General features: G+C 28.5%; 7 protein-coding genes across 7 annotated transcripts; 3 read left to right on the forward strand and 4 right to left on the reverse strand.

Annotated features, from left to right (window-relative positions):
* On the forward strand, positions 1 to 1,005 carry GO595_003548 (CAMK family protein kinase; the record flags this gene model as incomplete). The annotated part of the gene is made up of 1 exon (XM_067916581.1): positions 1 to 1,005. The coding sequence occupies one exon, from the start codon at positions 1 to 3 to the stop codon at positions 1,003 to 1,005; it is 1,005 nt and encodes a 334-aa protein (XP_067776295.1).
* Positions 1,006 to 9,880: 8,875 nt separating this feature from the next.
* On the reverse strand, positions 9,881 to 10,327 carry GO595_003549 (cytoplasmic heat shock protein 70; the record flags this gene model as incomplete). The annotated part of the gene is made up of 1 exon (XM_067916582.1): positions 9,881 to 10,327. The coding sequence occupies one exon, from the start codon at positions 10,325 to 10,327 to the stop codon at positions 9,881 to 9,883; it is 447 nt and encodes a 148-aa protein (XP_067776296.1).
* A 266-nt stretch (positions 10,328 to 10,593) lies between these two features.
* GO595_003550 (ABC transporter family protein) lies at positions 10,594 to 12,372 on the reverse strand (the record flags this gene model as incomplete). The annotated part of the gene is made up of 1 exon (XM_067916583.1): positions 10,594 to 12,372. The coding sequence occupies one exon, from the start codon at positions 12,370 to 12,372 to the stop codon at positions 10,594 to 10,596; it is 1,779 nt and encodes a 592-aa protein (XP_067776297.1).
* A 1,068-nt stretch (positions 12,373 to 13,440) lies between these two features.
* GO595_003551 (ABC transporter family protein) lies at positions 13,441 to 14,403 on the forward strand (the record flags this gene model as incomplete). Its single annotated transcript, XM_067916584.1, has 1 exon — positions 13,441 to 14,403. One exon carries the CDS (start codon positions 13,441 to 13,443, stop codon positions 14,401 to 14,403), a length of 963 nt encoding a protein of 320 aa, XP_067776298.1.
* A 2,337-nt stretch (positions 14,404 to 16,740) lies between these two features.
* Positions 16,741 to 17,490, reverse strand: GO595_003552 (DUF2407 C-terminal domain-containing protein; the record flags this gene model as incomplete). Its single annotated transcript, XM_067916585.1, has 1 exon — positions 16,741 to 17,490. The coding sequence occupies one exon, from the start codon at positions 17,488 to 17,490 to the stop codon at positions 16,741 to 16,743; it is 750 nt and encodes a 249-aa protein (XP_067776299.1).
* Positions 17,491 to 21,747: 4,257 nt separating this feature from the next.
* GO595_003553 (uncharacterized protein) lies at positions 21,748 to 23,103 on the forward strand (the record flags this gene model as incomplete). Its single annotated transcript, XM_067916586.1, has 1 exon — positions 21,748 to 23,103. The coding sequence occupies one exon, from the start codon at positions 21,748 to 21,750 to the stop codon at positions 23,101 to 23,103; it is 1,356 nt and encodes a 451-aa protein (XP_067776300.1).
* Positions 23,104 to 23,871: 768 nt separating this feature from the next.
* GO595_003554 (PAP2 superfamily protein) lies at positions 23,872 to 24,516 on the reverse strand (the record flags this gene model as incomplete). Its single annotated transcript, XM_067916587.1, has 1 exon — positions 23,872 to 24,516. The coding sequence occupies one exon, from the start codon at positions 24,514 to 24,516 to the stop codon at positions 23,872 to 23,874; it is 645 nt and encodes a 214-aa protein (XP_067776301.1).
* Positions 24,517 to 25,511: the final 995 nt, after the last annotated feature.

The following is a 25,511-nucleotide window of genomic DNA, read 5'->3' on the forward strand; positions in this document are numbered from 1 at the left end:
ATGGGCAATAACCTTGATGATCTGGCTAACTGCATGCCTTTTGAACTTAGAGGCTATTTGTTTCAAAGGCTTATTGGCGTTGGATCATCTTCTCATGTATTTGAAGTTTATAGCATCAAATACAAACAAAAATTTTCAGCAAAGGTCATGAAATTAGAGGACTGCTGTTTAGATGAAGAAGGAAACCTATTAGAACCAGAGATACATGCCCTTATGAACTTAGATTCACCAAACATCATCAGGATTTACGAATTTTTTGTATATTCGAATTTTCTCTTCCTTATTTTGGAATACTGCCCAAAGGGAACTATCCTTGATGAGGTTAATCAGTTAAAAGCAATCCCGCCAAGGAAAAATCGAAGCTATGTTATCCCAATTTGTCAAGCTATTCAATATTGTCATTCCAAAGGAATCGCACATCGCGATATAAAGCCAAGTAACATATTTATAGATTCATATGGTCGTCCAAAGATTGCAGATTTTGGGTTATGTGCTCTTTTACTCCCTAAGCAACAACTTCACACAATTTGTGGATCAATTCCATACGTTGCTCCTGAAGTACTTAGTGGAGAAGCTCACGATCCGTTTAAAGCCGACATATTTGCGTTAGGTGTAACCCTCTATCAAATGGCCACTGGTGAACTTCCATATGATAACTACTACCAAAATTATCGCGGTTTTCCATTATATGTCAGTACAAATTATGTTGATTTTGTATCCAAAATGATCAGTATTGACCCAACCAAGCGCCCTTCTATGCAAGAGATTCTCGAATATCCGTATTTCAAAGAAGGAAACACATCTACAAAAATTATTCGGAGAAAATTTAGTGCAATTTCTCCATCTAATCCATCTTTAAGTTTTAACAGAGTTATTGACAGATCAAAACTTAGTAATCCATTATTCATGGATAAGTCCATGCATCATCATAATTCATCACTTAAGCATATCTTCAAATCTCAGAGTTATACATTTAAGAATGACGAACATAATGCTTCTTCATGACTCAATCATTGACAATGAAATTTCGAATGCTGATTACACTTTCCCAAAAAAGACGTTACGCGTTTAAATGTAAATATAAAATCATCAAAAATTGAATGATGCTCAGAAAAATTGAAATGAAAAAGCGGTTAATTCAATTAACATTTTATCTAATTGAAAGGAAGCCAATTTTCTTAGAAAGTTCGATTCCTTCTTCCGATTCTTGATAATTCGGAATATGGAGGTCTGGATCTTTCGATACGATGGAACGAACTCGTTCTTTCATTCTCTGTTTTTTCATTTGTAAATCGGGATCATTTCTAGCAAGAAACCGCGCATTTATAAGGAAGTCTCTAAGGGTCATAGAGAAAAGCTCTTTCTCGATTGTGCATTTCAGAATTTTCTGAATTTCATCTGGTTGACAGTTTGGAATTATTCCATAAATAATAGCTATCACATCTTCCCACCGACTTTTTATGTATGTGCTTGTGAGAATCGTTTGTAAAGCCATTGATATTGTGAATATTGATGACTTATATTGGACATCAAACGCAAGTCGAAATAGGAAATCGACCATCTTTAATCCTTGTGTCTCGAAAAGGCGAAGTTCAGCATCTCTTCCGATAGTGGTTCCAACTTCATTGAATAATTGTGATAACTTCGTAATTAAGTGGTCACAATTTTCAAATTTCTGTACAATATAACCTTTTGTTGTTTCAATCAAAAAATTTATCGCATCATCATCTAATTCCATCACATATAATGAAATTAGGTTTGTAATCAAATTCCCAACAGCAAAAGGGAAACCAGGGAAGCAGATTCGACCGTTTAGCATTTCAATAGTTGGCAAAATCAACTTGTCCTTCAAAAGTGGCAAGTGAATTCCCTCTTTCCCAATGAACTCCAAATGCGACGTGAAAAAGTTTACGGTCTCCGGTGTTCTTTCGTCTGGTGGTAACTGGAGGAAGTCATCTAAGAAACAGCCGTATGCTACTTCTAAGATGGAATTTAAAAGTTGGGGATTTTCTTTGTTATAATATTCCATTTGAGAAAATATATCAATTATACAATTCTTTGCATTTCGAATGACTTCATAAAATTGATTGTTTTTCTCATTAGGTGGAAATGACCTTAATGAAGCACTAAGCATTTGAAACAAATTAGCAAAATTACCAATTTGAGTTTGGAAATATTGTGTATAAGTTTGTGTACATGAATTAGTCAAAGATATTTGAGCTCGTAATAGCACAAAAAGTTGTGAGAAATCAAAGTAATTATGATTACCTAATTTCATAATAACTCCTTCGAATTGTTGTGCCACAAAAGATACTAATTGTACCATTCGTTCTTGTTGCATTATGCTCCCACTCATTGAAAAAGATACTGCAAAATAAAGATCAATCGCATTATCCTCATTCAAATTCTGTAAAACCGCCGGCAAACATTCAAAAAGTGAATCGTAAATTGAATTTGATGTGTTGGCGTCAAATGCAAATAAAGCTTGCTGCGCTCCATGGAGTAACTTCCTCATTGATATCAAAGTGGCATCTTTTACCATTTGTGAGTCAGACATTAAAGAACTTACCATTTTTTCAACAACGACTCTAAGTAATTGTGGATATAAAGATAGAAAAGAATAACATTCTGAACAAAGATAATATATGCCCATGATAAGTTGAGAATGTATATTAGGATCAGGAACATCATTACATATTTGAAAAAGAATTTTAAAGACTTCGACTAAAAATTGATTCTTTCCGGAATTATTATCGACATTAGCAAAACATGCTAAGGAATAACATAAATGAATTGCTGCATCATAATTTAAATTAGATTGAAGCTCGCTAAATATTTCTTCGACAATTTGATATGCAACTTCAACCTTGCGATTAATTAACATCGACAAAACACATGTCGATGAAATACAAAAATCCTCTGTCTCACTAATGCGGGTAACCTTCTCACCATTTACGACAACATCCATTGGCTCATATGGGATTGGCATTTTCAACAAATAATTTCGAAGAATTCGAGCATAGATTTCATCAAGATAAAAATTACCGGAATCAATAATTGTTATCCAAAACTCACTACAAAATGATTCGAAAAATTCCTCATTTAACATATCTGTTATATCTATCATTAGATTTATAGTTTGATGTAAAATTGGAGCGTTTTCTTCTTTCACTAAAATATTAGTATAGTCATTAAAAAAGGAATTCATGGCATCAAAGAAACTCGTCATGAAGTATTTGTCATCTTTGATAAGTTCCGGAGCACTTTTTATTATGTTTATGACGGAGTTTACAACAATGCCAAAAATTGGAAATGTCCTATCGTTGTATTGAAATGGTATGAAAATATTGTGAAGAGATTCTGTTAAAACCGGTATCGCATAGAGTGAAATTTCACTCCCTGATTCCACAAGAGAAACAATAAAGTTTATCAACGTGGATTCAAAAAAAAGCTCAAACCGAGTCCACCGAGGAAGAAAACTGATGGCCCTGAGAGCAATTTTGGAAATTTCGAGATCATTAATATTTTGAATAACAAACATGACAAAGTTGGAGAGTTGAAGAAAGAAATTGTCTGTAATTGCTTTCCCCATTTCAAAAGCTTTACTGCTCATATCTGAGTCTGTACTATCTTTATATAATTTGGAAAAAAATTCTGAAAGTAAATTGAGACATCTTTTGCATTTGATATTATCTGTTGCTTCTTTAAGAAAGTCGTTAATACAGCTGAACCATATTTGAGGAAATTCGTAATACAAAATTTGAATTAAAGTTGACGAGGATTTTTGTGCTAAATAGTCCGAAAATGAAGAATTAAAAGTTACAAACATGAGAAGTGTTTTGATTTGATTTCTTATTTCTTCTGTTAATCCAAACCAATTAATTTGGATAACTTTTGAAATTGATTGGATGGCAGCAAACTTTCCTATATCTGGACAATTAGAATTAATTATTTGATCTGAATAAAGAAAAGAATCTTCTCTTTCTGTGAAATGATAAAGAATTGCATTTGCATTTTCGGAAGACAGAATCTCGGTAGGATTGTGCGCACAATTTGCAACGTAGCAATAAAGATTGATATCGACTGGAACGCCTGGCTTAATTAAATCTTCCATTTCCATCTCTTGATTCAACCGCACTATAAAGTATTGAATATTATGGTGCTATCTAAATTCTAAAAATGAATAGTTTACTCAATAGAACCTTCATTGGAAAGCGAATCTGCACTGTATAAGATATATTTGATCGTGTTCGTTCTTTGATAAAGTTATCCTTTCTTGTAAAAAATAATTTTTTAGGACAGGTATTGAAAAAGCTAAAATTTTTTAAACATTTGCTCAAGTCTGAAAGCTTTCCTTAATTTGAATTTCATGTACACATATTCTTTCTTGCTTTTGATGTTTGTAAATTTCACATACGGTGTAGTAGAGAATATTATTTAAATTCAGTAATAATTCCACACTGATTATTGTTAATGAAACCCTATGTTGTATTTTCGGTATCCCTTTATGTCTTTTCCTTAACCTCCTGAACAAATGGAATACAAATATTTAATGCACAGTACGAATTACCAACTTGTTCATTATGATCAGGTTTTAGTATATGCAAAAAATGTGCTAAAACATATCATAAAGTTCATAACTAATCTGAAGCGAAAAATCCTTCGCCTTGTTTTGTGATTGTGGAGCAGGTCATGGTATTAACCCATACAAATTAATGAAGAGAAAATCTAATGATAAAGAGTGATGCGACATAATTGTGAATAAATTAATCTTTTTATATATGAATTGATTGCTCATTTATGTAAACCAGCTAAATAACAATAATACAATTTTAATATTTCTTTAATAAACATATACTTAAAATACATAAACACAAGTTTAACGTTACAACTTTTAGCAACATTTAACAACTATCACAAATATTCAATAACATAAATTTTTCTTCTCTTTATTTGATAAACATTTTTAAATGCTGGAAAATTATATAATGCTATTACTCGAACCATTTGACCTGAGTAACACATGGTTCAATGTTATGCAATGGTAATATTGGGAGTTATGGGATGTCAAGCTATAACACTGCAATGGCAAATGCATTCTTTGAAAGAGCAAAAGAACTTCGAGCTCAAGGTAGATAAATAAACATTTTTAATTCTCAGTTTTATAAATTAGCAAATATGTTTGTTCAAGTTATTTCCAAAGCAGTTGATTTGACAAACCAGGGAGCTGTGGGTTATAAATTGAGGTACTTGTTTGTTAATGGATATGTCTTTGTGATAACACGTTCTCATGAGGAAGAATAACTTTTGGTTATTTCCTTACAAAAAATGTATATTAAAAAGCATTTGATAAACACATAATTAATGACGTGCTAATCTAAACGGTTTCTAATAAGAGGAAAGCATGATAATACTTTTCTAAATAAAAATCGGGCATTCTGATTCATCAAATAAGATGAATGAATATATTTGAACGATTTACTTTAGAGTAAATCTCATAATTTTCCCCAAATTGAACCAAAATATCTTTATAAATCATCTCGACCCTGTGGAGTTTTATCGATTTTAAATATTACATAATTTTGCATATATAATCATTATTCAAATTATGAAAAAAAAGCAATGAATTTTTGACCTCAATCATTTTAAAAACAAAATTCTTCTGTATTTATGTATAAAAATGCTAAATGTTTTGAATTTTAGAAAAATAATTCATATAAATTTTTTATTTATATTTTTGTAGCATATTTATGATAGCGATATTTCCTTTTTTAGATGCATGTGTAAAAGCTGTTTCCTTTAATTATAATAAATTCCAAATTATATTTTATGATTTTAATTATTTGATATGAAATTCATATAAATTATTTTAATATCATTTAAATTTATATCAAGATCATCTTTTTTTAAAAGTAATTTAATAACATTTATATTTCCATTTTCAATTGCTTTTATGAGTGCTGTTTTAATAAATTTAAAGAAATTCCAAATATTATTTCGAAATCCAAAAAATTTTATAGATATATTATATGAAAAATATATAAATTTTTAGTATTAATATCAATATTTTTTTGTTTAAGTAATATTTGAACGATTTCCTCATGACCATTAATAGATGCCCAAATTAGTGCTGTATTCTCTAATTTAAATAATCTCCAAATATTATTTTCGATCACAAAATGATAGATTAAGTCATTATGTTATTTATTTGAATATCTTTAATGTTAATATTAATTCTTTTTTGTTTAAGTAGAATTTTAACTAGATCAATATTTCCATTTTCTGATGCCCATATAAGTGGTGTTTTAATTATTCAATTTATTCATATAATATCCAATAAAATCATAAAAATATTTTTTGATATTCGCTGTTATTCAAATTAATATCTTTTGCATTAATATCAATCCCTTTTTGTTTAAGAAGGATTTTAACTAGATCAATATTTCCATTTTCTGATGCCATTATAAGTGACGTTTTAATTATTGAAATTAAATTCCGAATTTAATTAAACTATATCAAAATTACAATAGAAATATTCTATAATTTAATTAAGTATTTTTTTCTTGAATATCAATTCCTTTTTGTTCAAGAAGTAATTTAACTATTTCTGTATGACCATTTTCAGATGCATACATAAGTGCTGTCCTAAATATTTTAAATAATTTCCAAATATTATATTGAAATCCAAAATTATTAAATCAAATATTATACAAAACTAATATATATCTTTAGCATTAATATCTATTACTTCTTGCTCAAGAAGTAATTTAACTATTCCTATATGACCTTTTTTAGAAGATTTCATGAGTGCTGTTTCAAATAATTTAGGTAATTTCCAAATATTATTTTGAAATCCAAAATTATTAAAATATATATTAAATAAAACAAATAAAAACTTTTAGTATTAATATCAATTCCATCTTGCTCAAGAAGTAATTTAACTATTTCTAAATAGCCATTTGAAGATGCTTCAATAAGTGATGTTCGAAATATTTTAAGTAATTTCCAAATATTATCTCAAAATTCCAATATATTTGGTTAAAGACCAAATAAAACAAATAAATATCTTTAGCATTAATATCAATTCCTTCTTGTTCAAGAAGTAATTTAACCATTTCTGTATAACTATTTAAAGATGCACAAATAAGTGCTGTACTAAATAATTTAAATAATTTCCAAATATTATTTTGAAATATAAAATAATTAAAATAAATTATTTCAAATAAAACAAATAAATATCTTTAGCATTAAAATCAATTCCTTTTTGTTCAAGAAGTAATTTAACTATTTCAGTGTGACAATTCCAAGATGCCAATATAAGTGCTGTTTGAAATAATTTAAATAATTTCCAAAAATTATTTTTGAATTCTAAATTATTAAAATAAAAATAAAATAAAACGAATAAATACCTTTAGCATTAATATCAATTCCTTCTTGTTCAAGAAGTAATTTAACTATTTCTGTATGACCATTTTTAGATGCCCATATAAGTGCTGTTTCAAATAATTTAAATAATTTCCAAATATTATTTTGAAATTTTAAATTATTCAAATAAATTTCAAATAAAACAAATAAATATCTTTAGCATTAACATCAATTCCTTTTTGTTCAAGAAGTAATTTAACTATTTCTGTATGACCTTCTGAAGATGCCAATATAAGTGCTGTTTGAAATAATTTAAATAATTTCCAAAAATTATTTTGAAATTTTAAATTATCAAAACAAAAATAAAATAAAACGAATAAATATTTCGAGCATTAATATCAATTCCTTCTTGTTCAAGAAGCAATTTAACTATTTCTGTATGATCATTTTTAGATGCCCATATAAGTGCTGTTTGGAATAATTCAAATAACTTCCAAATTTTATTTTGAATTTTCAAATTATTCAAATAAACTTCAAATAAAACAAATAAATATCTTTAGCATTAATATCAATTCCTTCTTGTTCAAGAAGCAATTTAACTATTTCTGTATTATTATTTCTAACTGCTATATGAAGTGCTGTTTTAAATATTTTAAATAATTTTCAAATATTATTTTGAAATATTAAATTATTCAAATAAATTTCAAATAAAACAAATAAATATATTTAGCATTAATATCAATTCCTTTTTGCTCAAGAAGTAATTTAACAATTTCTGTATAACCTTTTGAAGATGCTATCATAAATGCTTTTTTAACATTAATTTTGATTGCCTTTTGCTTGAATAAGAACTTATATATTTCTGTAGAACTAAAATTATATATAATTTGTAAATAAAAAAATTAAATAAAACAGCAACAAATTAATGATATAAAACTAAATATAAACTAATGAATCATCATCATTACTTTTAATCAATATAAATTTATTTATAAGAATATATTTCAAAAGTTCTTTATTTCTTGGAATTAAAATCAAACTTAAAACATTTTTAGGGATTTTATATGTATTATTTTTTACAAAATATTTAAAAAAAAATATATTTCCCGTTTTAATAGATGTTGAAATAAGTTCCTCTAGATTTTTATTATCTTTATTGATTAAAAAGGAAAGTATTTCATAATTATAATAAAAAACACATTTTGTTAATAAATCATTATACATAATATTTCCTAATTTATTTTCATAAATATATTTAAAGATATCATTTCTATGAAACAATATTGCTGTTTCATATGCTTTATCAAATGATGAATGATTTTGTTCACATAAATGAATGATTTCTTCATTTCCACTTGCAACTGCATATTTACCTGTATTTTCTACTTTTGCATTATTTATAAGTAAATATTTAAAACATTTAACTGAAGAAAAAAATGCTGCATAATCAATTAATGTAACATTATCTTCGTTAATGAATGAACATCTTTCATAAAGTGATGGCTCAATTGTTTGATTAAAATTAAAATTTGTTTGTGACGATATTTCTTGAAGTTTTTCTATATCATCATTTCGAATTATTTTTGCAATTTCATTTGGATTATGTCCTTCTGTAAGTAATTGCTTATGAAGTTCAAAATCATTCTTTGAAAGAGCTTTGTAATTATCTAAAGTTGATTGTAGAAATTGAGATTTTATATTTTTAATTTCTTTTTTTCTTTTATAATGAATAAATAATAATGAGTTTATACTTCTGATCTTTTTGTTTTCAATTATTTTATTTTCCATTAATCTTTCAAGAATATAATTCGATTCTTGTGTATTATAATTATAAAGAAAATCTGTAAAAATATTAATGATATTATCTTCTTTCGTTTCATTGTTTGTATCTTTTTTTTGATTATATAATTCTTCTTCTTTTATTTTAAATAATTTTATATATTCAAAAATTAATTGAACATTTTCATTTTCCATCACAAAATATGAATAAAGTAATTGACAAATTACAAGCTTAAATGAATATGGATATTGCTGAGTTATAAAATATAATGTTGACTCAACTGTTTCTGGAATATTATTTTCGTTCATTTTAAAAATATCATCTTCTATTTGTTGTAATATTCCTATAAAATCTTGATTTTTTTCTTTGATTTGAGCTTGACTATTTCCCATTTGTCCTTTTTAATTGCTGGGATAGTGTAAAAATGTTTTTGAAATACGAGGTAGCCCCAAAATACCTATAGACTTTCACTTTTTAGCTAAAAAGTCGTATCGGATACATTCATCACAACCTCTGAAAAAGTTTTAGAAAAGATTTTCTTTAATTTGATAATGATAAATAATTAAAATAATGTTACATTTTTTTATTATTCAAATAACTAAATACAAAATTTTTCATTGAATTACATTTTACTAATTTAATCTGCCTTTTCAACGCGTGGTCTAATGAATGTTCACTATTTGGTGATGGATCATTTCCTTGCTGCATGCTGATAAGTAGATTGCATAATTGGCTTCAGTTTACTTTCGAATTCCTTTTGCTTGGCTTTGAATGCAGCGACGTCTGCGTCTTGGTACAACTCGATCCATGCGAGTGTGTCATTGATTTCCTGTTGATTGTGTCCTTATCTGCTTGTGACAATGCGTTAGCCAAATGTTCTTTATTTAATGAGTTACGTACGCCGAAGCGTGGTCCTGGCAGAATACCTGTTAAATCGAATGTACCAAGTAAGCCACATGTTCGTGAACGTTCTCCTTCATAAACTTTAATTGTGTAGTTGAAAATTGTGATGATATTTAACTTCTCAGCTGGTATTGTTGTGCTTCGTAAAATTAGAACTGTCATCATTCCGTCCTTAATTGAGATACCTAATGAAAGTGGTACAACATCGAACAATAGAATATCTTTTACTGTAAGTGATGGATCTCCTTTGTTAATTGCTGCCATATGCAACTGCTTCATCTGGATCAACACCACTACATAGCTGAAACATTTAAACACATTAAATACTTGATGAACCTGAAACATTCACCACATGGTTCAAGCTCCATAATATATTGTATCTATTTTGCCATCAATATACCAATTGATCATTTAATTTTTGATGTATTTATGCGTATGCATTTATTAAAACATATGAATATATCCAAGAAGTTGACTAAAAGTACATCGCGAAATTTACTTTTATAAAATGCTCACAAGAAAAAATCGAAAATAATATTCTAATTTTATTGTAATTGGAATTTGACTAAATCAGCATAGAATCCGTTCTTCGCTAAGAGTTGCTGATGTGTGCCTTCTTCAAGGATATGGCCATTTTGGAACACCAAAATTCTGTCTGCGTTTTTCACAGTTGCCAATCTATGTGCAACCATGATAGCCGTTTTTCCGTGCCTAAACTTTTCGAGCGATCCTTGAACTAACCTTTCGCTTTCTGTATCGAGTGCAGCCGTAGCTTCATCGAGCAATAAAATCGGAGCATTTGCTAATATTGCACGTGAGATACAAATACGTTGTTTTTGTCCACCACTTAAACTTGTTTGATGAACAACTGATGTGTATTGATTAGGGAAATCCATAATAAAATTATGTGCATTACCAACTTGCGCTGCTTTAACAACTTCTTTTTTAGTCGCATCTTCTTTGGATAATTTAATGTTCTCTAAAATTGTCATTGAATATAATACAGGCGTTTGTGGAACAATCGAAATATATGAACGAAGACTAACAGGTGAAAATTCCTTAATGTCTTTTCCATCAATAAGAATTTGGCCACTATCAATTTCATAAAATCGTTGAATTAATTGAAGTGTTGTTGACTTACCACATCCACTTTCTCCGACAAATGCAACAGTTTCACCTGCATTGATCTTAAAACTCAAATGTTCAACTGCATAATTCTTTGTGCCCTCATATTTGAAGCAGACATCTCTGAACTCAATAGTGCCCTTAACGTTCTCTAACGTTTTCCCTTCTTTGCGGTTAACGTTCGGCTCCTCTTTCAAAATTTCAATGATCTTAGCCGCCGAAACCGCCGCTTTACTCATTTCTTCAGAAACAGAAAAGGCAAGTGTTAAATTAACAACTGCTTGAATCATTGTTATGAACATAATGAATACACTTCCTGTTTCATAACCATAATATGGAGTTTTAATAATTAAATAACATCCATAATAAATAATTAAAGCAAGCATACAATGTGCTAAAAGAGCAACAATACAATCTTTGATACCTTGAGCAATACTAGTTTTCTTGAAAATTTTATCAACTTCTATAAGATCTTTGTGATATAAATCAGATTCATATAATTCATTATCAAAAGATTTAATGGTTCTAAAGGATGAAATTACTTCTTCGGCTTTGTTAGCTGCAGCAGATGAATTATCGTTATAATCAATCCAAATTTTATCAATAAGTTTATTTCCAATTATATAAATAATAACGCATAAAACAACGATTGCAGCTCCAGGTAAGGTTGCACGCCAACACTTTACAAAACTTAAGATAACACCAGCAATTGATCCGACACCCATATTTACTGCTTGGAATAATTTGTCCACATAAATGTCATGAACTATTGTTAAATCCTGAGAAAGTCTTCCAACCATAATACCTGTAGGTGTTTTATCAAAATAATTAATTCCCATTTCTAAAAATTTCTTATAAACTTTTTTTCTAAATCCTGCTATTATATAAGCAGCTGTCCACCATTTTACTTCGAATGTTATTGGTGTAATGATTTCATAAGCAATGTAGTAATAGATCATGTTCATAATAACAGGTTTAAAATTATCAAGGAAATTGTCTCCTGTTAACGTATTTACCACATCTCCTAAGAATATTGTAAGAATAATTGGCATACATCCTTGAATTGCTGCAAGTACAAACAATGTAACAAATTGTGCTTTGTGATCATGATAACTTATTAAACGAAAGAACTCACCACCTCTCCTAAGATTTTTGTCTTCTTCATTTACCACACTTCTGAATATTGTTACTGGTGGCATTATGAAAAATGTGAAGCATTTTTGGGCCAAATCGTTTTGTAGTCAAATCGGTTGTAATCTATTCAAAGGGTACAAAAATTCAATTAAAATTTGAAAGTTTTTCATAGAATTTCATGACCATCTTCAAAGAAAGATTTAATGTCTCGTAAATATTCCTCAGAGTTTAGTTCAATAGATACAACTACAATCTCAAAAAAAAGCTTCCGGTGACTTAGATCCAAAGAAAGAAATGAAAGCAAGACTTAAATTATATGGAATGTTAATGAAATATAAAAAAGCTGTCATTGGTATATTTCATTCATTTATATTTGATGCTGCACCAATAATTACTTTTACATTTTTAGGTAAAGTTATTACATGTTTAGGAATTCATTTTTCATCAAATGGAGAAATTGATGTTTTTGGTGATATAGAAAACTATTCCTTAGCTTTATTAGGTGTAGCTATTATTTTATGTGTGTGTAAATTTTTTGATAGTTTTCTATGGATTCGCGTAGGATCTGAATTTACTACAGATTTAAAAGCAAAAGTTTTTGACAAATTAATGAGAAGCGAAGTAACGTATTTTGATGTTACATCGATGGGACTATATTAACATTATTAGGAGAATCACAATCAATTCAAGACAATTTTGGCATTACGAAAGGAAATCAGTTTCAATATATCGGACAAATGCTTTCAGGTTTTGTCCTTACGTATGTTTTTGCATGGAAAATTGGACTAATTATCACATGCATTATACCGTACACAGTATTTTTCATTTTTATATTCAGTAAATTTATTGATCGCCATATTAACTTACGCTTTATATATGTTTCTGAATCAATGACAATCGCCGAAGAAACGTTATCAACAATTCGAACTGTCCGAGGGTTTAATCGTGAAGATTCCGAATATAAGCGATTTTCGGATAAAACTGATTTATCAACACGCGAATATAAAAAGTTTGGTCTATTTTTAGATACAATGTATTACATAGTATTAATTGGATTATGGGTTATCTTAGTCGGTAATTTATATTAAGGCGCGTTATTAGTCGATAAAGGCGAATTAGATTCAGGCACATTAATGTCTGTGTTTGGCTATATGACATTTGGCTCATATTCAATCATTAATTTACAAACATCATTACAAGGAGAACAAAAGGCGATTCATGCAGGCTCAAGACTATTAGAAATGATTGGACATGAATCATCGATACCATTTGAAGGAGGAGAAACATTAGAAGACTTTAAAGGTCGAATTGAGTTCCGAAATGTTTCATTTAAATATCCAACACGCGATGCGTTTGTATTAAAGAATGTATTTGTTATTAAGCCTGGTCAAATGGGTGCTTTAGTTGGACATTCAGGATCAGGGAAATCGACATGTGTACAATTGCTCGAAAGATTTTATGATGTAACAGATGGACAAATATTATTAGATGGACATGACATTAAAACTTTAGATCCGCATTGGTTACATCAAAAAATTGGATTAGTATCACAAGAACCGATTTTGTTCCAATTAAGTATTAAAGATAATATTAAATATGGAGTTAGAGATGCAACTGATGAAATGATTCGAGAAGCTGCTGAAAAAGCAAATGCATTAAAATTCATCGAAAAATTGGATGGAAAATTCGACTATTTCGTTGGTGAAAAAGGCGATACACTGAGTGGTGGACAAAGACAAAGAATTGCAATCGCAAGAGCTTTGATTAAGGATCCGGTGATACTGATTACTGATGAAGCAACTTCTGCTTTGGACGCTGCAAGCGAAAAGAAAGTTCAAATTGCATTGGACGAAGTAATGAAAAATAGAACTGCTGTTGTTGTGGCGCATAGATTAAGTACTATACGAAACGCAAATGTAATTTATGTGTTCGATGCAGGAGAAATCGTCGAAGTCGGAAATCATCAGTCGCTGATTGAGAAGAAAGGACATTACTACGAGTTAGTGAAAAGACAACTTGAAGAAGGAACAAAAAATCAAAACGTTAAAGTTAAGGCTAAACCTAAAGAAAGAAGTGAAGAGTCATCAAGTAGTTAAGTTATCAATCTCCTAATGATTAGAAAATTATATTACTTAATGTTCAAGTAGGAATCGCAAGAAGCAGAAAATGAATTCAAAGCGAACGTTAAATAATTTCAAACGTTCTGCGATTTTCCGTAATCTTCTGAAAAATTTGTCATTTCTAACGACTTTTTCATAAATTTACTTTATAAGTTGCTTACGGATTTGAAAGGAATTAAATGTATCGGATTTTTCGATTTTGTAAACCATTTGCATGCAAATGTAATCGTTATTCAATTTTTTCGTGTTTGTGAGAAAATATTTGGCATTTTTTTTTCAGGTTTTGTGATTGAAAAAAACAGTCGATATTGTATGGTTTACAAACGCCATTGTTTTGAAAGTGCTGCAAAGTTACAAAAAATTTTTAAGTAAATCCATACTTTGCATATGCTTGGTTTGTTTTATCTCTCAAGCAATATTAAGTATCTCATGTTTTGTCAACAAATACATCAAATTGTCTGGTTAGGAATTCCATTTTTTATTCTCAATTTATTCTATAAACATAATGTTTCCAATAATAAAAAAATGAGTTTGAAGTGCTACCATCGCTTCTATTTCTTTACTTATTTTTTTATTCTATTTTTGTCACACGCAATTGAAATTTTCGATGATTCAACAGGTACTTTGACTATTAATAATAATGATGATTTAAACGAAATATACAATTACCAAGAAAGCACCAAATACATTATAATTAATGGTGGAGAAAATGGAATCACTGAAATTTCAACTTTTGCTTTCCATACTTGGCCTTTGTTATATTCAGTTGAAATTGGTGATTCTGTTAAAACTGTGGGTACCTATGCTTTTCAATATAGTCCAATAGAAATAGTTAAATTCACTGAAGGACTGGAAACAATCGAACAAGCTGCATTTATGTATTGCAATTTAAAAAACGTTGTTATTCCAAATTCAGTAAAGAAGATAGCGATGAATGCTTTTAGTAATTGTTATCGTTTAGAATCTATTATACTTGGAGAAAATCTCGAAGAAATTGGTGTAACTGCATTTTCTTCGTGTTCTTCGTTGCCTAATATTACAATACCAAAATCAGTTGCTTCAATTGGATTTGGGTGTTTTAATCAATGTTCAAATCTTCGTTTTATCAAAGTTGCAAGCGAAAATCCTTATTATTCAAATTATAATGATGGTGTTCTTTATAATAAGTTATTGACAACTATTGTTTGTTATCCAGCTGCAATTACAAATAAAAGTATTAAGATTAATGTAAATGAAATTGGGCGAAATTCGTTTTATATGTGTAATTCACTAGAAGAAATTGAGATTTCAGGTTCAGATATTATATTTAATAGTTATGCAATTTATTCATGTTCGAATCTGAAATCAATTATTGTAAAAGGTAATATAATTGACATAGAATCATATGTATTTAATCATTGTCGAAATCTAAAATGTTTTTATTATTATGGCGATTCAAATCCACAAGTAACAACAACTTCTTTTACAGGATGTTCAATAGATAAAGTTATGGTATTAGACACATATAATATTGATTGATGGTACTTTGGAAGTAGTACATGCAACAGCATTAGAAGGGTGCAATCCATGGCAATTATCGACACAAACATTTTCGATGTTGTCCACATTATCTAAGTCAAATACATATACAAATACATTTTCTATATCAAATACGTATACAAAATCAAATACATTGTCTATGTCAAATTCATTTTTGCAATCAAATACATTTTCACATACATTCATTAAATCAAATACATTTTCTAAGTCGAATATAACGATTTCTAATGAGCATTCACTAACGTTAACTATATCAATTTCAATTACACAAATGGTAATATATAATTCATTTATCTCAAACACATTATTTCTTACATTAATTAATTCACTTTCCACATATATTTATACTGAATTTATATTTTATAACTATACGATACATAAATATTTTACATATTATACATATTATTCTAATTTCTTTACAACTTCAAAAAATACACCACAAGAGCAACACAACATACAAAACAATCTTTTAATTGGAATTATATGCGGTGCAGTTGTTGCTATTCTTTTGATTGTCAGTATTATTATTTTTGTAATTCGCAAAAGTAAAAACCAAAATTTAAATTCGGAGAAAATTTCAAGAGATTTTTCAGATAGTTCAAGTCAAGACAAACATATGAACGAAGCTCTCGACGTGTATTCTGCGAATGAAAATGACAAATGGATTTAAAATTTCATAGAGACTCATTATGAAATGATTCGTTATCAAAAGAAAATATTTAATTTCATATTTATTGTAAACGATTTAAGTCATTTTTCTCATATAAAATATTTCTAAATATTAACTCCAAAAAATTGCTTAAGCGCATAGTGCGAAATAATACCGGCAAACAATCCAAGGAACGACGGAGTATCATTCTGTGAGATTAAGATGAATAAGACAGCGCAAATTCCGAACATGATTCCCATCATAAATCCGACCAAAAACTTGAGAAGTGGACTAATGGATGGTTGGTCGTCGTTTTCAAGATCTTCTGTGTTTTGTTCGATGTTATCTGTGTCATGATTTTGGTGATTAAGATTTAAATTTGGAATATACATTCGTAAGTCTTCAAGCGGATTCTCATGGTTAAATATTACAGGGAACCATTCTTCTTCAACTTCAATTCGTTCTTCTGGAGAAGCATCAGATGTTCCATGTAATCGATGAAAATTATTTCTAATTTCGGCAATTTGTTCTTGGCTATAGCTCATACGAGAAAGGCGATCGAAGCCACGAAGTTCAGTTTCGAGTGGTTCTTGTTTGGTGTCTTGTGGTTTTGCTCTGAAAAAAACATGAAGAGTAAATTCATCATATGTATCGATTTTAAGAACGTCTTCATTTTTATCAAGGATTCGTCCTCTGTATATAATACATATTGTTCTGTTATCAGGTTTCTTTATAGAATCATCATTTTGGATCATTTCAATTATATCACTTACCTTTGAATTTTGTTTTGGATGGAAGTCAACACGATTCCCTGTTGGTAGGAGTACATGAATTATTGGAAATTTTGGGGTTTCGCTAGGAGCAGCTTCTCCCATTTTAACTTTGGAAAAAGTGACAAAATTCGGTTTCCTGAAAAATCGACTAAAGATTGTCAAATTTGTTATCATGCACATTCATCAATTTCATTCAATTTTTATTGTTTTTTGTGGGAAATTAGTTGGTCATAAAAAAGAATGATTATGAACAAAACTCAGGGAATAAATTAAATTTATGCATAAATTTCTTGAGTAACTTGAAATACTGGAATTATGTTTTTAGTTTAAACTTTTGATTAAAATTTTTTTTATTAATAATATGATCGCTGAAAATTTATGAAACTTAAAATTTTATTCTAATTCCTTGCTACATATAATTTCACAAAAAATGGTCATAAGATTTATATTTTTGTTTAAGATTAATTGGAAATTTATTTTAAACGCCTCTTTTTTTTCAATCTTTAAAAGAAATTTAAATTTCACAAACATAAAAAATATCAGCAATTTTGATCTTATTATTTGTTTATTTCTTTAAATTATGTTTCTTGTAAATCAATTAGAAGTATTGAATAATTTTTTTTAGAAAGATAATAGTTTGATTTTTTTTGGTATGCTAAAGTAATTTTTTGCAATATTTATAATTTAATTGTTGCAACAATTTAATGTTTTCATTGTACAAAATACTTTTTATTTATATGAACAAAATTGTCTTCTTTGAAATCTTTTGCAAATGGACCTTCGTCAACACCGTTTTTAGAATATTCAATCAAAAAGTTATTTGTTTCGTTTTTATTTTCTTCAATATAATTCGATTCTTTTTCAAATATTTTTCGTTTATTTCGAACACAAATTGATATTATAATATGTGTTGTAATTCTAACAATTACTAAAATCAAAACTCCGATAATAATATAAATACATGTTTAGTCTTCAGTTTTTACATCATTATTTTCTGCAACAAAATAAAAATCCGGGTGAGATGTGAAATATTTAGAATAAATAATACGATATTGACGAATTTGTATCAGTAATCAATGATATTCATTCACTTTTTCAATCATCAGATTGTGAAAGGCTTAAGAGTTTATAGAACATAGCAATTTATATGTACGAATTATATGAAATTTGAAAAATTTGATGAATAGATTATAGCCCAAAAAATGGTGACAACAATGTCTGCTATTGTACTTGATACTAATAAATGTAAAGAAAGAAATTTCATGAGGTGCAAAAACCTCGGAATTTATTTCAGGATAGAAAATAACTTGGTCCTCCTCCTCCTCCTGTGATGATAAAATCGAAGCAGGATTCTCAACCCCACATCGTAACGGTTTTTTGAATGCTTTTTCAAACCAAAACGAACAATTGCAACACAAAAAACACAAACCGTTGTTATGGATTGAAATCGAAAAGCCAGATACCAAAAAATGAAATATGATGGACATTCTCAATTAATGGTATTATTAATTCATGTTGGCGCTTTAATCCTCTTGGTAAATTTCAACAAGCATGTTTTTATTCGAAGAAAATATAATTTTAATTATCTTACTGAAAATATAACAATGAGCATGCAATATGCATAACAAAAACATTCATAATATGCAAATTAATCGGATAAAATGCATAAAGAGTCAAATACCTTTACAAAAAACTCAAACAACATAAATCATTTACTGCAATGCGTTTCATTCAGCAATAACAACAACAACAATGTAATAGGCTTTAAGAATTTTATTTCTCCAAAATTATTAATTTCATATTTTTATTCTAAAATGACTGTAATCTTTCATTTCTGCCATAATATATATCATTTTAATGAAAGTTTTCAATGTTATTTATCAATAAATTGCAACAATAATATTCTTAAAATTCTACCAAAGATATTTAATGCATCAATTACTTTCATATATGCAAACATAACTTTGTTAGTATTTATATTTTTTACTTTCTTTTACAAAATGTATTTTAATCAGAAAAGCATTCATCAAAAAAACGAAGTTATTCTGATTCTATTGATTATATTTTTTGTTAATACAAAGCAATCATATGACGAAGAGACAAAAACACTCACAATATCTGATTCCATTGATTATTCAAAAGATTATATGAATGATACAGAACGTGTTATAATTATTAATGTTGGCGAGCTTGAAAGTAATGCATTCAGAGAATGGCCTTTATTAACAACAGTAATAATTGGAGAAACAGTTGAAAATATAAATAGTGGAGCATTTTCATCATGTAAACAATTAGAATATGTCCAATTTCCAGATAAATTAATGGGTGGAATTGGAGGTGGTGCATTTGCAGAATGTATTTCATTAAATAATATTACAATTCGTTGTAATACCATTAGTGGTAAAGCATTTTATCAATGTACAGGACTTGAAACGATAACTTTATATGAAGGCGTACGAAATATTGGCTCAGATGCATTCAGAGGATGTACAAACCTTGTGAATATTTATATACCAAGTTCTGTTACTTCGATTGGGAATCCATTTTTAGAATGTACAAAACTTCAATTTATTAATGTTTCAGAAGAAAATATTGGATATTCGAATTATGAAAATGATGGGGTTTTATATAATAAAGAAATTACACAAATTATTAGTTATCCGAATGGGAAAAGTAAAACATTTACAATTCCTAAATCAGTCATTTCTATTATGAATTATGCTTTTGCAAGTTGTAATAATTTATAAAGAATTTTTATTTGTGAAAATGTTCAATATATTAATTCATGTGCATTTGTTAATTGTACATCACTTTAATGTATTTATTTTAATGGAGAAATTTCACCAGAAATACGAAATGATGCATTTGTTAATATAAATGCGACAAGAGTTATGACAATAGAAACATATCAAAATGAAACATTTGGAAATATGGAAATTACTAAGGGAACAACACTTGACGAATGTCTCCCGCCAACACGCACATTCACTAATTCATATACATTTACTGAATCGGATTCACTAACTGCATCAGTTGCTCATTCATCCGATGAAACTTTATCTTTAACACATTCGTTCACTTTAACTCATTCATTATCTATTACACTTTCGATTACATTTTATAGTAAATACATAAATACAATTTCATTGTTAACATTTGAATCAACTTATAGTTATATATCAACAAATGTCATTTATTACGATTACACTGTTATATATTATTCGTCTTATTATAGTTATTATTCTGACTTTTATACATTAGTTGTCACTGATGTTACTCCAAAAGATAATTCGATATCAAATGAATTGTTAATTGGTATTATATGCGGCGCTATTGTGATAGTTTTGATAATTGTTGGAATTGTAATATTTATGATTAAATATCAAAATAAGAAGCGAAAACAAAATGAAGAAGAAATGAAGATTTCAGATGAAAATAATAATAAAATTAATGAAATAGATAGTACATTTTCAGTTGGTATTAATAATTCAAATATTGAAGAAGATCCATTTGCAGACGATTTCAAAGAAGAAAAATTTATAAGTCAGATATAAATAAACATATTTTGAGAACAAAATAATTTTATTTTCTTTATTAATTTCATAAAAGATAAATAATTGTTTATTTAGAGATTGGGTCTGCATGATCAGAAGCTATTTCACAATTTATACTAACAGAGTTTCCAATAAGTTCATAGAATGATTGCCAAAAGGTATCAACCCTTATTTTTAAAGATTGATATAACTTTGCTTCAAAAACGTACAACAACAGACATGTATGTTGTGCTGAAATTGAATGTTTTAAATGTTGACACCACTCTTTCAGACAGGAATCTACCTTCAATTTCCACATATTTCAGCCTTTCCTATTATGCCTCCTCAATTCCACATGAAGTAATACTTTAAATCCAAAAATTTATTTGGAGTTTCCATGCAAATTTCAATTCGAATTAATCGTACAATAAAGCTAAACGGAACCCTTAGTTTAATGTAATGTTTACAAATTTGGGGTTAATGTATACAATTTTTGAATTAAATTGAGAAGAATCCATCAATCAAAAAATCAACGAATAATCTTACAATTCTTTTTTTATCAGCAACAGGTATCTTTTCATCATCACCTGCAATCGTATCTCCATCTCGCATTTCAATTATTAAATCTCAATTTTCTAGATATTTTTCTCATGTAATTTTTAATGCAAATTTAAACATAAAAATGCGATACTCTTCATTCAAACACTTTCTTTTGACTCCAATAAGTATTCATAATTCCCAAATTGAGATTTCACAACATCAAGAAATCAGATCTAATTTGGAAATCAGTAATACCAAATTTTCAAATTGTAAAGCTTTATCTGAAATGCTAAATGAAGGTTCTGGTGGTGCTTTATTTATATACAACAGCAATGTCAAAATTTCTCAATGTGTATTTGAAGACAATTCAGCACTTTATGCAGGCGCTATAAATGGATATAAAAGTTCAATAACAATCGAAGAGTGTTCTTTTACTAACAATGAAGGAATTAACGATATTGGTTCAATCTGGTCAATGGGCGAAGATCCTAAAAAACATGAACTTCATATAACAAATTCAAACTTTACAAATAACAAAGCAAATCGTTTTGGTGCTATATGTTCGAACTATACAAATTTAATGATTTCCAATTGCTTATTTGAAGGTAACAGAGGAAATGAAGCAGTTGGAGCTTTAGGTATCATTGGAAGTGAAAGTGCTACAATTTCATGTACATCATTTATTGGTAATACATGTGGAAGATCTTCTTTTGAAGTTCCTTCGCCTACAATATGGATACAAGAAGATAAAGGAAATGGATTTAAGTTGAATCTAATTGGCGTTTGCTTCTTCGGTAATAAAGAAGATAACTCAATATTAAATGGAATCGCAATGTACACACAAAAGCAAACGCAAATAAGTTTAATTTATAATGAATTCGTTTGCTTCGATGGAGACAAAGAAAATTTCATCATGAAAACTGACAAAATCGTTTTAGAGGAATCCGGAACGGAATACATGCGAAGCAACCAACAAACCCAAAATGAATGCATCATGGAAATATATCCTCCAAGCGAAACATCAACAGAAGAAGAAAGTTCCACGTCATCAAGCCACGAAACATCCGAATCGCCAAGCTCATCGAGTGAATCATTAACCGAATCAAGTTCATCACATGAAGAAATCTCTACGTCATCTAGTGAAACATCACAGACATATAGTGAAATAAGTTCTTCCAGTGAACTAAGCTCTGAAACATCACAAGCATCGAGCGAAGAAAGCTCTGATTCATCAACAGGGTCAAGTTCGTCATCCAGTGAAACAAGCTCTGAGGCATCAAGCGAAGAAAGCTCGGAGTCGTCGAGCGAAGAAAGCTCTGAAGCTTCGAGCGAGGAGGCATCGAGCCAAGCGTCATCGCCTGCGCAAAATCCCGACATAAGCCTTCCGCTCGGACTGGGAATGGGTCTAGGACTTCTCCTGCTTTTACTTCTGTTACTTCTTTTATGCTGCTGCTGTAAGAAGAGATGTCAATGCTGCAAATGCTGCTGTAAGTGCTGCTGCAGATGTAAGAGAAGGAGGAAATCACAGAAAATTAGTGAAACAAATAATTATATCACTGAAGTGTTCATTGATGACAAAGTTGATTTTGATGATTATATCATATTCAATAACCCGAAATTTGTAAGACTTGATCCACTATAGAATGTGAATGATTTTTGTTGATCTTTATATCAGTAAAGGAATTTATAAATTCTTTTATGTATTCAAGAATTAGTGAATTATTAAAACCAAAAGAAATTTATTTATATCGCATATTAAAGATAAACTTTAATGTTGCTTATTAATTGATTTGCGAGGAATATTTTTTGAATTTGAGTTTAATTCAAGAAAAGAAAAGCAAAAATTCAAAAAAAATAAAATCTTTTTATATTAAAGTTAAAAACATTTTGTTGTAGGTTTTTAAAAATACGTTTAATTTGTACGTTAACTATTGATGAATGGAGAAATACAAAAAGAATGGGCTGAATGGGCTTTTAATAAATACTCTGAAAATAAGCAAAACTTAAATAGACATCAAATGAAATTGGCTGTTATTGCGTTAACTGGGATTAAACCAAAATTAGATAAGTCAATAAAAGAATTCACAAAAGAAGACTTGTTAAGTTTTTTACAGAATCTTTCTATGAAGTCAATTCTTGGTGATGCAAATTCTTTTTATGATAATTTTGATAAAGATGGAAAAGGTTTTGTCCAAATCGAAGATTTGATTGATGTAGCAAAAGATAATAAATCAGATGCAAAGATTGAAATAATTACAGAAGCGTTCGAAAGGGTTGATCAAGATCATGATGGAAGAATCCCATATGCAGATTTTTTATCTGTTATTAAAACAGGATTAGCTCAGTTAGGGGTACCCCAATGAGCGGCCGTTTGTCGAACAAGTAACAAAAAGCGAAAGATCATATTTACTTATGCTTCTGTGTATCCTTCCTTATTTTCATCGATAAATACATCGTATTTTGTCTTCCTCCAAAAGAATGCTGCAACAAGGTAGCCAATAAATAAACCGGCAAGAACATCATCTGTATGGTGTCTAAAATCACGAATTCGTGTGGCACCAATCATCAAAGCCAAAAGAATGAATAAAAGTCCAACAAAAGAAGAAACAGCAGGAAGTTTCTTGCAAAAATTTTGAATAAAACATCCAACTAAATAAAATGTTGACATTGATGTTGATGAATGCCCAGATGGCCATGACTTGTATTGGTTATCTCGTGTACTTTCCTTTACATTTGTACAGTCTTTGTGTTGCGTGTTATTCCCACATACTGCATAAACATCAGGACGAGGGCGTCCAGCATATCTTTTAAGAATTTCGGTGACCGACAAATTGTTAGCAGCTACAATGACAAAAACCCAAATCAAAGTGAAAACTCTGAAATCTACAAAATATTTTGGCAAAAATTTCAGTAATACGAGTGCAATAATCAAAATAACAATTGAAATAGATATACAAAGAAAGTTAAGAAGCCATGTTGGAACAATGTGGTGATCTACATGTGGAAACATTGAAAGAGAATCATTTTCAGGCACATATAATGGATACATTTTCATGGCAAATTGAATAATAACATAAATAATTATTGACACAACAGCGAGAATTAGATTTGGAATGTCTAATTTTTTAAGAATCAAATTCTTTTCCAAGGGCATTTTATGGGTTCAACTTTTTATATATATATTCAATTTTACAATTTTATGTTAAACCCCTTTTAATATAATAAACGTTCTTGATTTATGCGGTTAAATTTAGTCATGAACGATCAATTTCAACACAAAGACAGATTTAAATCATAATTTAAATTTTTATGTGTTATTGAGTGACTTAAATAAAACCAACAATTAGAATTGTTCAATTTATTAATTTTTCGTGATGTATCGAAAATCACCATAAGGAAAACCACAAATAATGGTTGATATAATATAATTGTTTTATGTAAAAATTATTCAACATATGCTTCTAAATTGAAGTTGCTGATGTAATAAGATTAAATTCAATTTATTTTCTATTTTTATCAAAACTTACAATAATTGCATTTCAAAGATAAAATTGAAATGCATTATTTTAATGAATAACATAATTCAATGATCAAAATTCTTCTGATTTTTATTATAAAGAGTATACATTAATTTCATTTATATCTATTTTATGTTTTTGTGATGTTTAAAAAATGTTTTTCGATTCACATGTCGCATCATTATATTTAAAATTTGTTGTTGCTTGAATGGAAAATATCTCTAAAATGTACGAAAAAATTTTGATAAAACCTTATAAATACAAAATATTGATTGTATTCTATTTAATAGTACTTCAAATTTTAAAATATCATTGTAGAATTTTTTGTAACAAATCGAAATAATATCATATGAAAAAAAATATTCAATTATAATAAAAATATTTCAATATTTTGATAATTTCAAAAAAATCAGTAAATTTGCGATTTCAATTTTTTTACAAAATTGTATTTATTAAGGTACCTCTGTAACATAGAAAAAATTTGGTTTGATTTTATTAAGGATAAGGTTCATTTTTTGGGAGATTTTTTTTT

This window comes from Histomonas meleagridis (assembly GCF_020186115.1).
Source record: "Histomonas meleagridis strain 2922-C6/04-10x chromosome Unknown contig_206, whole genome shotgun sequence".
NCBI classification, from domain to species: domain Eukaryota; phylum Parabasalia; order Tritrichomonadida; family Dientamoebidae; genus Histomonas; species Histomonas meleagridis.